Source organism: Echinops telfairi, unplaced genomic scaffold (assembly GCF_000313985.2).
Source record: "Echinops telfairi isolate 266 unplaced genomic scaffold, ASM31398v2 ScPeMD7_3;HRSCAF=10, whole genome shotgun sequence".
Taxonomy (NCBI): Eukaryota; Metazoa; Chordata; class Mammalia; order Afrosoricida; family Tenrecidae; genus Echinops; species Echinops telfairi.
Genome location: NW_022103899.1, coordinates 21,669,608 through 21,682,515, shown reverse-complemented (window position 1 = coordinate 21,682,515; position 12,908 = coordinate 21,669,608). Strand labels below are relative to the sequence as shown.

The 12,908-nt window shown below is 41.7% G+C and overlaps 1 protein-coding gene across 3 annotated transcripts in view; it reads left to right on the top strand.

Annotated features, from left to right (window-relative positions):
- Positions 1-10,615, top strand: part of HECW2 (HECT, C2 and WW domain containing E3 ubiquitin protein ligase 2) — a 457,170-nt gene extending 446,555 nt beyond the window's left edge. For all 3 annotated transcript variants that reach the window (XM_045294741.1, XM_004701507.3, XM_045294743.1), the window contains one exon: positions 8,449-10,615. In XM_045294741.1, coding sequence (XP_045150676.1) covers positions 8,449-8,560 — 112 coding nt within the window. In that variant the 3' untranslated portion in view covers positions 8,561-10,615. The remainder of the gene's footprint in view (positions 1-8,448) is intronic.
- The last annotated feature ends 2,293 nt before the right edge of the window (positions 10,616-12,908 follow it).

The following is a 12,908-nucleotide window of genomic DNA, read 5'->3' as shown; positions in this document are numbered from 1 at the left end:
CTGAGACTCTGATAATGGGACCAGACAGCCCTGCCTTTCTCTTGAGGAGTGGCCACCTGGACAGAGCACTGCCCAATGTGTAACCACTCACCACCAGGGCTCCGGGGCTCTTACAAGTTACTTAAAATCACTTCTGGGATAAAGAGGAATAAATGAATAAAGAAGTGCCTTCATATACACACTTTAAACAATTGATTGATCTTTGAACATTTTAGATGCAAAGACTATACTCTGGGCTCGCTGGATTTAGATTATTTGTTTGCAGCATAGATTCCCATATTTACTTAGCCTACCGCCCCCTTTTCCATTTGAATTGCCCCCCTGCCAAGTGAACACTTTTTTACTCTAATCCATGGCCCAGGATATGTCAGTATCTGTTTTTGCAGCCCCCATAGATTGATCCAGTGCCCCCCCCTAGGTGGGGTGGGGGAGCAGTATCACCCCCTTTAAGAAACACTGGTCTGTAGCAAAGAAGAGAGAGGACAAACATATGACCTCTTGGTTAACATTGGAAGGATCCAGAAGGCATCAAGACATCCATAAAATCAGACCAGATGTCTGGAGGTTTTTAAGCCTTTCTTATATTGATGCCAGCATGATTTCCCAAAGAGGGGTTTAGACCTGTCCTCTTTGAGTGATTCTGGCTGCATGGACTTAAATGAGGTAAACTCATTATAGCCTTAGTGCCGATGCCTTTGAACCATTTGGAAAACGTCCCTTTATGGAGACTGAATAGCTGGATGCATGTCAGCTGCCAATATCAACAGAGTCCAAGGGCCCTCCCATTATTTTCTGCTGGAGTTTTCTTAGGACATGAAATGGCGTGGGGGAAGGGAGCAGTAAAAGCCTCTGAAGATTGTTTTGTTTTGTTTTGCTTTGTTCCCTCCCCCCCTCCTTCTTGGCTCATACCACAAGTTGATGGTAAACATTGGGCAATTTATTTAACCACACTATTCCACAATTTCCTTATTAGCAATACTGTCTTGTTCATGAGGAGTTTTGTAATTTTTGCAAACAACAAAACACTGTTGTAGACATTCATAGATATTTCTGATCCACTTGATGTCTTCCCCGCGTGGAGACCAGGAGACTACTTGGCATCAGAATCACCCGGAGGGATTCTTTTAAGGATGATTCCCCACACCAACTTCAAACCTCTTAATGTATAATCTCTGGAGGTGCCCCTACGAATCCCCAGTGTAAAAAGCTCCTTGGTGATTTCTAAGCACCCCAAAGTATCCCTTTGGGAATCCCTGCTATCTGATAAGCCTGATGGAATTAGATGGTTCGATCACCTAAAACCCCCCTGGTATCTCCCAGGCTTTCAGAACTGACTCAATCTGAATCATATCCCCCAGAGCTAATGCATTCTGTGATAGAGTTATCCACCCAAAAACATTTGAATGCCTATTTTACTCATTCTGGTTCTTTAAATTTATGAGATTCCCTTGGATATTGAAGACTGGCACTTCATAGTCAGAAGTAGGATAAAATTAGCACTTGGGCTTCCAGAAGTCTACAAACAGAGCCAATGGGCATTTCAGTTTAATGTTGGACTTTCCCCTAGAATACCCAGGTTTGAGCCTCTATTCTTGGTTTGGCCCCTGACTCAGCTTTGACCTTGGAGAAACCATTTCATCTTCCTGAACAGTTTCCAGCCTCCACAATTATATGCCTTCTCCAACCTCAGGAAACATTCTCCAGAGGAATTGTTCAGTTGATTCAGAAGGAAAGTTCTGCTATATTTCATGAACCGTATTTTTTGTAACCACATGCAATTTAGAAGCAGTGATAGCCTGGGATTATGGGTCAGTTATGGGGATTACATCCGATGACTGAAGAAGATCAAAGAAATGTGTCCAGCTTTTCCCGCGCTGGGTGGAGAACTGGTGGATTTATTGGATAAGCTGCTGTAGTATCTGCAACGTTATTATCAGAAGTTTCAGAAAGACATCCCGAGTTCCTGTTCCTCTGTTCAGAAATCTGGGAGTGTGAAAGAGCCACTGTTTATTCTCAGCTTGGCCCCACCACCTAGACTTGATAGGTGTTCTACCATTGCACTTATCACCAGAGATTTAGCTGGGTCTTCTTCTCAGAGTCCCACAAGGCTTGAGGTCAAGGTGCCAGCTGGACTGTGTTCACCTGTCTGCAGGCTTCACTAAGGCAGGAGCTGTTTCCAAGCTCCTTTGGGTTGTTGACAAAAATCACTCTTTCCATCAGCAGTGTACTTGCAGTAAAATGGCTCTGACTTCCCTCTTGCCATGAGGTAGGGGCCCACGCTCCATCTTTCTTTGCCTACTCAACACCAACCCTTCTTCCCATGGCCCTCTGTTTCTGTGCTAGGTTTGATCATTTGTTGCAATGGAAACAGAACACACACAAACATCACATGGGAGCTATGGAGGGCTTACTAGGGAAGTTCATCAGTTACCAGAAGCAGGAGATGTAAGGTCTGAGACGGTCCCTGGTCCACAGAACACTTTTCCTCAGCCAGCAGCCAAGCCTTCGTGTAGCCTCTCAGCCGTGGGGTCCCTTAGCCCCTGCCTCTGTGGGCCAAGAACCCTGTTTTGTCTTGGCCCTGCTTTTTAATCCCATAGTCTCTTCTCTGTTCTCTCATGATTTCCTTGCTCTGGACTATACTCTCAGCCTGGCTTCTTTGCTCTGGCCCCATAGTCTCCGGGCCACTGTCCTGTGCCTGTGGTCTCAGCCTTCACCACTGGAGACAGAGATTTGGAGCAGGCTCTTTTTCAATGGTCCTGGCTTTTTTGCTCTCTGTGTCTGAGTTGGCTCTTATATACTGAGCGATGGCTTTGATAGAGGTGTGGTTTTTGTCTTTTAGCAGACTGTACCCCAAAGGCAACAAAGAGTGTGACTAGGTTCAGACCTTCCACTAAGGTGAATGAATACTAATCCCACCTTAATCCTGTCTATAAGCATACATCACATTAGTTCACTACATCTCAGTGCTTCTTCAAAGTCAGCAACAGAGAGTGTCGGTGTCTTTGCTACCCTGATGCTCTAACCTCTAGATGTTTGTTCTTTTAAAGGTCTTGTCTGCTAAGGTCAGGCCCACCCAGGAATGTCCCCCGTGATTAATTGAATGACAGCAGAATAGAGGCTTTCATTATATTGGCAACATCCACTCCCCTTTGCCATATTACAGAGCCTGCTCACACAACAGGAAGAGGTTAGACAAAGATGGGGATCAGTTGGGGTCACCTGAGATTCTGCCTACCACCAGAGCACAGCAAATCAAACATTACTCTATGAATTCTCACTCCTGGGAATGTGGTCTTTGATACTTTTTAAATTAGCTAAAATTGGCCATCAGTTATCAAGATGGTAGGGACCAGCTTCACTAGGGAGTGATAGCTACATGACAGCTACAGGCATGGCTTGTCCTCAGCAAAGAGAGCATTAGGGGTGATTGCTTGCTTGTCCCCGGATGATGCAAACAGTTAGCGACCTTAACTGCTAACAAAAAGGTTGGAGTAGTTGGAGCCCACTCAGAGGCTCCCTGACAGAGAGCTTGTGAGTCGACTTCCAGATTGGCAGTCATTGAAAACTCTTCACAGCACACTTGGCATTGCCACCAAAGTCAATTTGACTACAACTGGTTTGGAGTCCCTGAGGGGCATAAAGGGCTAACACATGTAGCTACTGACTGAAAGACTGGAGAGTCCAGTCTGCCCAGAGTTTCCTCTGAAGAAAGATCTGGTGATGCACTTCCAAAAACTGGCCTTTGGCAGCGCCATGGAGTAAGCACCATTCTGCTCTGACTTGCATGAGGTGCCAGGAGTTCTACTGACTCAATGGCAACTGGTGGTGATGGTATTGCTTACCTAAAGACAGAGTCACCTTGAATTCCATTCACTAGTGAGTGCTGCTAGTTTGCCCAGTATGATCCCATTCATGCACGTTCGAGGTTACCATTATACAATTATATAAACGAGTTACGTTGCTAAGAAGAGTTGTCCCAAATATTGACCGATCACATTCTTTGACACCACTAGATCGACCAAAATGAAAACAAAAACCTTTTCATTAAGGACAAACAATGGAGATCATCCTTTCGGTGTTTCTTACCTTGACAAGAAGACTGTAGAGAAAAGGGTTGTGTGTTAGACCAGGAAAAGAACTAACCATATTAGCATTGCTCTCTGAATAAAATAAGTAAAACAAGTAAATAGGCTAGAGGAGATTAGCAGGAGATAAGAGTTAATTTCCTTATTGCATGGCATTTATATAAATCAATAGGAAACCCCAAAACTTCAAGAGGTAAGCAGACAAAAATGAATAGGTAGCTCACAAGAAGTGTAATAAGCAGGCAAGCCTGGGGAAAGATGCTCAACCTTAGTAATAACCAAAGGAATGAAGATTTAAAAATAATAATGAGGTGCCCTCTTTTAGCATGAGATAATGAATGTTGTATGTCTAGCACAGAGGGGCTGGCATATAATTATATTCCAAACATATTTTACCTCTCTTTATCCTGTCCCTAGAACACAGATAAAATTGTCATCTAATATTTTTATTATAATATTTAACATAAGATATATTTTATACTGGACTCTCTGATAGTTGATTTTTAAAGATTTTCCCATTTTACTTGAAACCCAAATGTGAGTTCCAGTATAAAGAACATATAATAGAAATTACATTAACTCTAATTCAGAAGTATTGATTTTAAAAGCATATTTGGAGGCAAATGTTAACTGGATGACTCTCCCTAGTGTTTCCCAGAGTTTATACTCATAGGAGCAGTTAAATGAGTCCGTATTCAAGCACACTGCTGTCAAGTCAATGTCGACTCATCGAGACCCTTTAGGACAGGGTAGCACTGCCCTGTAAGTTTCTGAGACTGTAACTCTTTAGGGGAGGAGAATGCCCCACTTTTCTCCTGTGGAGCAGCTGGTGGTTTCAAACTGCTCATCTTGTGGATTGCAACTCAACTCGTAACCACTCCAACAAACCCAGGGACAAGGAAACAACAAGAGATCTAAAATCGATGACCAGGAGGTCATAGAATGCCTGGTGGGGTTTGATCAAGTGCCATGTAGCTGAGAGAAGGTACAGAGAGCGGAATGAAGATCGAACATGATAGTGAGACAGGAGGAAAGTAAAAGGAAATAGAGGAAAGAACTAGGAGGCAAAAGATATTTATTTAGGTATAAATATAGGTGTGTGTATATATGTAGATATATTAATATATAACAATAGAGAGATAGGTCTATGTACATCTATTTATAGGTTAAGGATTAAGGTAGCAGATGGACATTGGGCTTCTACTCAAGTCCTCCTTCAATTCAAAAACACTTTGTTCTAAAAACCTGCCATTCTGTGATCCTCACCTTTCTGACACTATCACTGAAGACAAAATGGGTGCATAAGCTAATGTGGTGAAAAAAGTTGATGGTGCCCAGCTATCAAAAGATATAGTGTCTGAGCTCTTCAAGGCTTGAAGTTAAACAAGCAGCAAGGGAAGCAACAAAGCCCACATGGAAGAAGCACACCAGCCTGTGTGATCATGAGATGTTGATGGGATGCAGGCATCAGAAGACCAAAAACAAACAACTATTTCAATGTGAATGAGGGGGGTCGGAATGGAAACCCAAGGCCCATCTGTAGACAGTTGGATGTCCCCTCACAGAAGGGTCAAAAAGAAGGGACGAGCCAGCCAGGGTGCAGCACAGCACCGATGAAACACACAACCTTCCTCTAGTCCTTTATTGTTTCCTCCCCACCACTATCATGACCCCAGCTCTATCTTACAAATCTGAGGCTAGACCAGAGCTTGTGCACTGGTATAGATAAGATCTCTCAACACAGGGAATCCAGGATAGATAAATATCTCAGGAACAATAATGAGAGTAGTAATACCATGAGGGTAGGGGGAAGGTGGGAGGAGAAGGGGGAGAAAGAGGAAACCAATCTTAATGATCCACATACACTCCCCGCCCCCCACAGGGGGATAAACAACAGAACTGTAGGTGAAGGGAGACAGTGGATGGTGTAAAATATGAAAATAAAAAAAATTATAAATTATCAAGGGTTCAAGCAAGTGGGAGGGCGGGGGAGGGAAGGGAAAAAAGAGGAGTTGATCCCAAGGGCTCAAGTAGAAAGAAAATGCTTTGGAAATGATGATGGCAACATATGTGCAAATGTGCTTGATACAATTGATGTATGAGTTATTATAAGAGCTGTGAGATCCTCCAATAAAATGATTTATTAAAATTAAAAAAACAACAACCTCGTAACTACTATACCACCAGGGCTCCTGAGTCAGTACTGGCTATCTTAAAACAGTGTTGCTTTTTTTTAATGGTACTTTTTATTAGCATTATTATTATTAATCATTTCATTGGGGACTCTTACAGATATTATAAGAATCTATAAAACAATTATATCAACTGAACTTGTGCAGATGCTGCCATCATTTTCAAAACATTTTCTATTTGAGCCCTTTGATATCAGCTCCTCTTTATTCCTCCCCCCCCCTACCACCCTCGTGAACCCTTAATAAATTATATATATATATTTTCATATCTTACACCGTCTGATGTATCCCTTCACCCACAGTTCTGTTATTCGTACCCCCTTGAGAGGTTATGAGTCATTCATTGCTATCACTTCCCCTTCTCTCCCCCCCCCCCCCCTTTTGGACCTTCATGGAATCCTCACTCCCATTACTGTTTGAGAGGTTTATGTATCCTGGATTCTGCATGTGAAAAGCTCTTATCTGTACCAATGTACATATGCCAGTCTAACAGGATTTGTGAGGTAGAACTGGGGCCATGGTAGTGGGGGAAGGAAGCATTAAAGTACTAGAGAAATGTCATGTGTTTTGTCAGTGCTATACTGCACCCTGGATGAATGGTCCCTACATTGTGGCCCTTCTGTGAGGGAATGTCCAATTATCAACAGGTGGGTTTTGGGTCTCAACTCTGACCCCTCTCCTTTGCATGGATATAATTGGTTGTTTTTGATTCTCTGATACCTGGTCCTGTTGATACCTCGTGATTACACAGGCTGGTGTGCCTCTTCCATGTGGACTTTGTTGCTTCCCTGCTAGATGGCCACTTGTTTAACTTCAAGCCTTTAAGACCCAGATACTATCTCTTTTAATAGCCAGGCACCATCAGCCCCCCTGAGTTTCTGTAAACCATGTGACTAACTGCCTGCTTTACATTATCTTTTACAAGTTATTTAAGACAATTAGGGTCGATCTTTTTGACAGGGATGAAATAGTTCTGTTACCTCATTTAGTCCTTGCATATTCCCGAGAACAAGCTACTTGATTCCCATTTTACAGATGGGAACCTTGAGATGCAGATTTTTAGTCATTCACCTAAAATCACACTCATAATCATCATTCGAACTCAAGTCTGTCCAAGTTCAAACTTGTTATCTTTTCACTACACTGCCTCTAGAAATGTAATCTTATTTATTTCACAAGTATAAAATGATTTTTAAGAATAAAATCTAAACACGTGACTTGGTGGAACTAATCATAGTTTCTGTATGCTGGAGCCATTTTTTGAAGTTAAAAAAAAACACAAAACTATTTCGTTCCCACAAATGAGCTGTTGAACATTCAGAATAGAGTGCTTCCTATTCCATGTCAAAAATGTAGATTGGCTTCCTGATAAGATGTACTATTTGGAGACTGTCTATTTTTTATTGTGATTCAGGTGCAAATAACAGGAAAACTTTTTTTTTACTATCTTGGCAAGAGAGTAGGCATTTCTAAAAGAGAACACATAAGCGAGTATTTAAATGGCCATTATTTTTGCATTATGAATTAGAAGAGAAAAAAAACCGATTACAGCACAGGGTTCAAAGATATAACAATGGTTAACTGACTTCAGCAGAGAAGTCCAGGGTATTTCCAGGACGCACACTGAACTGTGAGGCAGCTCTTCAGAAGCACCTGGTGCTTTTCCCTGCCCAATTAACCGAAGCATTACAAATCCACAGGGGACCGGAGGGATGTGCAAGCAAAAGCCCGCTCGGAAAACGAGGTAGGTGCTGCGATGGGCTGATATTCCGGCCTTGAGTATCTGACACCAAGAGAGAAGCAAGCACCAACTGAACTTGGGGTTGTAATTCTCAGACCAACAGTAATGTATAAGAAGGGGCTTCAAAAAAGTACTTGGAGAAAAAGTCCTTGTTACCATTTTCATCAGGAACATTTTGAAGCCCCCGTCATGTCATCTGGGTTTTAAATGGCTGTGAAACTGGAATGAAAATATTTGTTAAATGTCTCATTTCCCTTGCCGAAAATTTAATTCTGAATTTTCAAGGCAAAATGGTTTTTAGGGGCTTTTCAAAAGCAGCGTGACAATGGCAAACAAATCGATGCAAATGTGAAGGATGCGCGCGCGCACACACAGACGGTCTGTCTCCCTCGAAGTGCCCTAAGCTCTGTATTGCTTCTTCTGTTTGCAGGGCTCATACTTGCTTTAACCGCCTGGACCTACCCCCTTACCCGTCCTTCTCCATGCTTTATGAAAAACTCTTGACCGCAGTGGAAGAGACGAGTACCTTTGGGCTCGAGTGACCGGGAAGCACAAGTTCTTCCTTATGGACAGCAGCTCAGAGCTGCCCTCTGGCAGGATGGCTGGACGGTGGACGTTTCAAGCGGACGATTGCACCGATTAAGACTGCCACTGTTTTCAAGGATCGCGTGCTCTGTCACTTGGGGGACAGGCTAGTGGTCTTGAGTGCTCTTGGAAGGCTTTGGGTGAGCTTGAGGGTTACCCAGAGAACAACCCAACAGTCTTTCAATCAACAAGTCTTCTTGACCGTCAAACGTTTTGCATTTGTTCCAAGACCAAGATGAATCTGTACATGATCAGCTTCCTGGTAATTTTCAGGACTCTGGAGATTCTTGACACCCTTGAATGCAGTTGAAGCCAAACTGGCAGTACTTGGCCCAATCTCCAAATTAATGCAAGTTAAATACTGTAATAAAGAAAAACAAATATATGTCCTGAAAGTACATTCATTTAAGCCCCAAATTATGAGAATATTCCTTCTTTTGCTTATGAGTGCCTGCATGGTGTGCACCATAGATTTCAGCTTTTATGGGAAATGAGTGAAAATGAAATCAAGTCAACATGAAGTAACTTTAAAGATTTGCAATAAGGTGGTCTGTGACAATTGATATGCAAGTTGTATTGTGTAATTATGGCTAAAGACAAACGATTATGCACTGAATTGCTAATGAAAGATTTTGTGCTTTACAATGCATGAAAACCATCTAAAAATAACTAGTTATTAATCACAGCATATCAGGAAAAAGTACACAGTGCGTTCTGTTTAGTTTTTATAGCTTCATTATACTTATGTTCTTTAAGACGTATATAAGAACCTACCTGTCACACTGTCTGTGGCATCACCTGTTCCATTTTCATGCTCCATGCTGACGTGGGCATCATGCTAGTGTGTGCCCTTTTAAAGACTCTCAAAGGGGGAAAAAAGGAGGGCGGTGGCTTTCATTTTTGTAAAGGTGACACAAAAATTTCCCCCCAAATAATTTGCACTGAATGTACCAAATTTGAGGGACATGACAACATGACTAACAGTACCTCCATCACTTGACAAATCTAACAGAAAATAGGTTCTCAACCAGACTTCCTCCACAGTGCCATGCCTACCACCACAGGGACTGTGCACATAAGTCATACAGTTTTTAAGACTCACTATATGTGATAGTGTGATGTGCATTTGTTTAAAATGCATTAGACTCGCTTCCATCCATCAAATACTCTACAGGATGGCATTTAATACTGATATTTCGTCGTCGTCGTCCCCCCCCCCCCTCACTGCTTTTTATTTGTACAGCATCCTTACACTCGGCGCTCCATTGGAGAGCCATCAGCACCATCAAGGACATCGGCTCTCTTTAGTCATAAGAGTTATGTATGTTTTCTCTTCTCAGTATAAACATCACACATTGAAACTCTCAGTGCTATATTTCTAATCCTGCGTTTTCACGGATGCATAATTTTCTTATCCATATTGAGGGACAGTTTTCTATGCTATCTCAGAAATGGCATGGCATCACTAACTTTCTTTCTGCTGAATTTTACCAGGAGGTGTCCTTTAGTTTAATTGCTTCTGAATTTACTCCACAATATTGCTCATAATGCATCAGATGCTCAGTAGAATGTAGTTAAATTGTGGGTAATAAAATTATTGTATTAATGTTTCGTTTGTCAGCTTATGGTTTTACAGGCATTGTCTGGGCCTTTGAGAATTATATCTATGAGTAGCCATGAAATTCCTATTATGGGATGTTGGCGATCTTATATTGTATAGAGGTCATATGCCTGGTTTGCATAGGTGGCTTGTAAGGATTGATTGCTCTCCTGTTGGCTAAGCTGAATTGGCCACGTGAGCCTCAAGAGGAATACCACTCGTGTTACAACATCCCTGTAGGTACTGCAAAATGGGAAAATGTTCTGAAAGAGAAGATTATAGGAACTTGGAAATAAGAAAGGAAGGCCTTTGTACCAAAATTGGACCTGAGAAAAGGCAAAGGGGAAAAATTTTAAACTGGAATGTAAGTTTGTATGTATTGATCATGAATATAAGTATATATTTAATTTTACAAACTATTTTTACTTGTTTGTATTTTTTCATTATAAAAGTAATATAACACCCTTAAAACACACACATTTCGGATGGTGTGTAAGGTGTGCAGGGCTGACAGCGACTAAGCAATAGAAATCAAAGGGTGTGCTCTCCTAAGAGTATAGCCCTAGACCATGTACCTCTCAGATCCCTCCTTTCTTACGACACCCCATGTTCTTGTTTAAGACCCAAAAGAAAATGTCTGTCTTTAATTTTTCTATCCAGTATATTTATTGGTAGGCATCAGCTTCTCAAACAACAGTTTTCTCTCACTGGTGCAGTCATTCATTAATGTCACCCTCTAGCCTCCACACTGATCACTTTCGAGGATATACTTAGTATATCAGAAAAGCGTGATGACTGAGCTGCTCTTCTTTATTAACAAAACAAAAAGTAGCCAATGGTAAATATAAGAAAATACTAAATATCATCTCAAAAAATAAATTGGACCAATATATTCAGCAATGAAGAATACCCATACATTTTTATAGATAATTTGGCTTTATTGTCTTTTCCTTAAGAAATTCATAAATGGTTTTTATTTTACTATAAAAGGCAGTCACAATAATACATCAAGTACAGGTATGTATGCAAAGCATTCCTTGAATGAGAGAAGGGGCATCCTATTGGCAGTTTTTGTGTTTTTTTTGGAACCAGACATTGTGGTTGATGATGGAGACACAAAATACAAACTCTGGCCCAGAGAAGCCAGAGTAGATGCCACCTGGGTAAAACAATTATATAGTAAGTTTTACAATCAAGGTTTAAGAGAGAAGTGGCTTTTCCATCGAGGTGATTCGATAAAGGCTTTGTAGATTAGTGTGGCTATAAATGCCGATTTATTACTTCTCATTGCCATCAAGTCAATCGCAACTCATGGTGACTCTCAGAACAGACCAGAACTTCTCCCTGGGGTGTCTGAGACGGTAACTCTTTGCCAGAGCAGCTAGGTTCCTCTTGCTCCTACGGAGCAGCTGGTGTTTAACCATTGACCTCGAGGTTAGCAGGCCAACCCTTAACAACATGTAATCGTCTGACAAGATTGGTTGAACAGTGTTGAAGGCCAGGGTGCATGAACTCGAGAGAGGTGGGAGCCTGCAGATGAGGAGCGAGCTGTGAGAGAGTAACCCAGGGATCTCCAAAGGATCGAGGACAGCTCCCGTCCCCTCTCTTCCCTTTGCCTGCACTGCCACGTCCCTTCCGTTTTCAGGGTGAAAGTTCTGGGTCCCTGTGCCCAACTGAACCTCTGGGATCAAAACATTTTGTGTGTGTGTGTGTGCACAAAATGAATGGTTAGACCCTTGGTCAAAGAATTGCTGTCATTTTTAGTATATGTTGCATTTACAATTAAATGGAAATTCTGTAATAAAGAAAATTTGCTTCACCTGTAAAGCAATCAGTAATGGTAAAAATGCTTTCAAATGAATAACCGTACTAGTAAACTCTGTATAGTGCTTCAGAGTTTCAAAATACATTCAGGGACTTCATCTTCTGTGAGCCTCCCAAACTTGGGGGTGGGGGTGGGGGTGGGGAGAAAGTATTAAGCCCCATCTGGGTTGAGGCTGATTTCCATGAAGGGCTTGTGGGGTCAGTTTCCGGGTTTTTCTTCTGGTTGCAATTCAGTTTCCCCTCAGGAAACATGCAGACCAGTGTTTGCACCGGCCTATTCTGCTTTCAAGTGTTCTGTTTGGTGCATTTCAAACAAATACAGTTAAAATGCAACGCCTTCCGAAAACCAATCCATGAAGAAATTTGTATATTCAGAGGAAAACTTCCTATACATGCAATATTTCCATTTGACCCCTTGTTAGGAGAAATTAGAAATAGGATATTAAATGTGCTTGATTTTGGCAGATTGTATGTACAATGTTTTGGTTTATTCAAATATTATTTGGAAGCAAGATCATGAGAAAAAGAGCACTTTACCAGAAACCTTTTCCCCCCCTTTTTAATAGGGTGGCTCTAGAAGGCCCTGATGGCCAAATATGCAATGATATGGAAAATATGCAATGATATGGAAAAAGAACTCCTGGTGATTCTTTTTCCCTTTGACCTCATGTGCACCCAGGCGCTTTTCCGGTCTCCCTGCACAATGTTATGACTTGATCCCACCTAACGAAGCAAATCTCTTAGGCTGAAGAGTCCAAAAGTCGGTCCAGGTCAATCTTACTCAGGAAATTCTAGGGCAGGTGAAACAATGCTCTGGCACCATTAGAAGTTATGTGTAAGTAACCCTGCATCATGAAAACATGCACGCGCAGTAGGTGGCT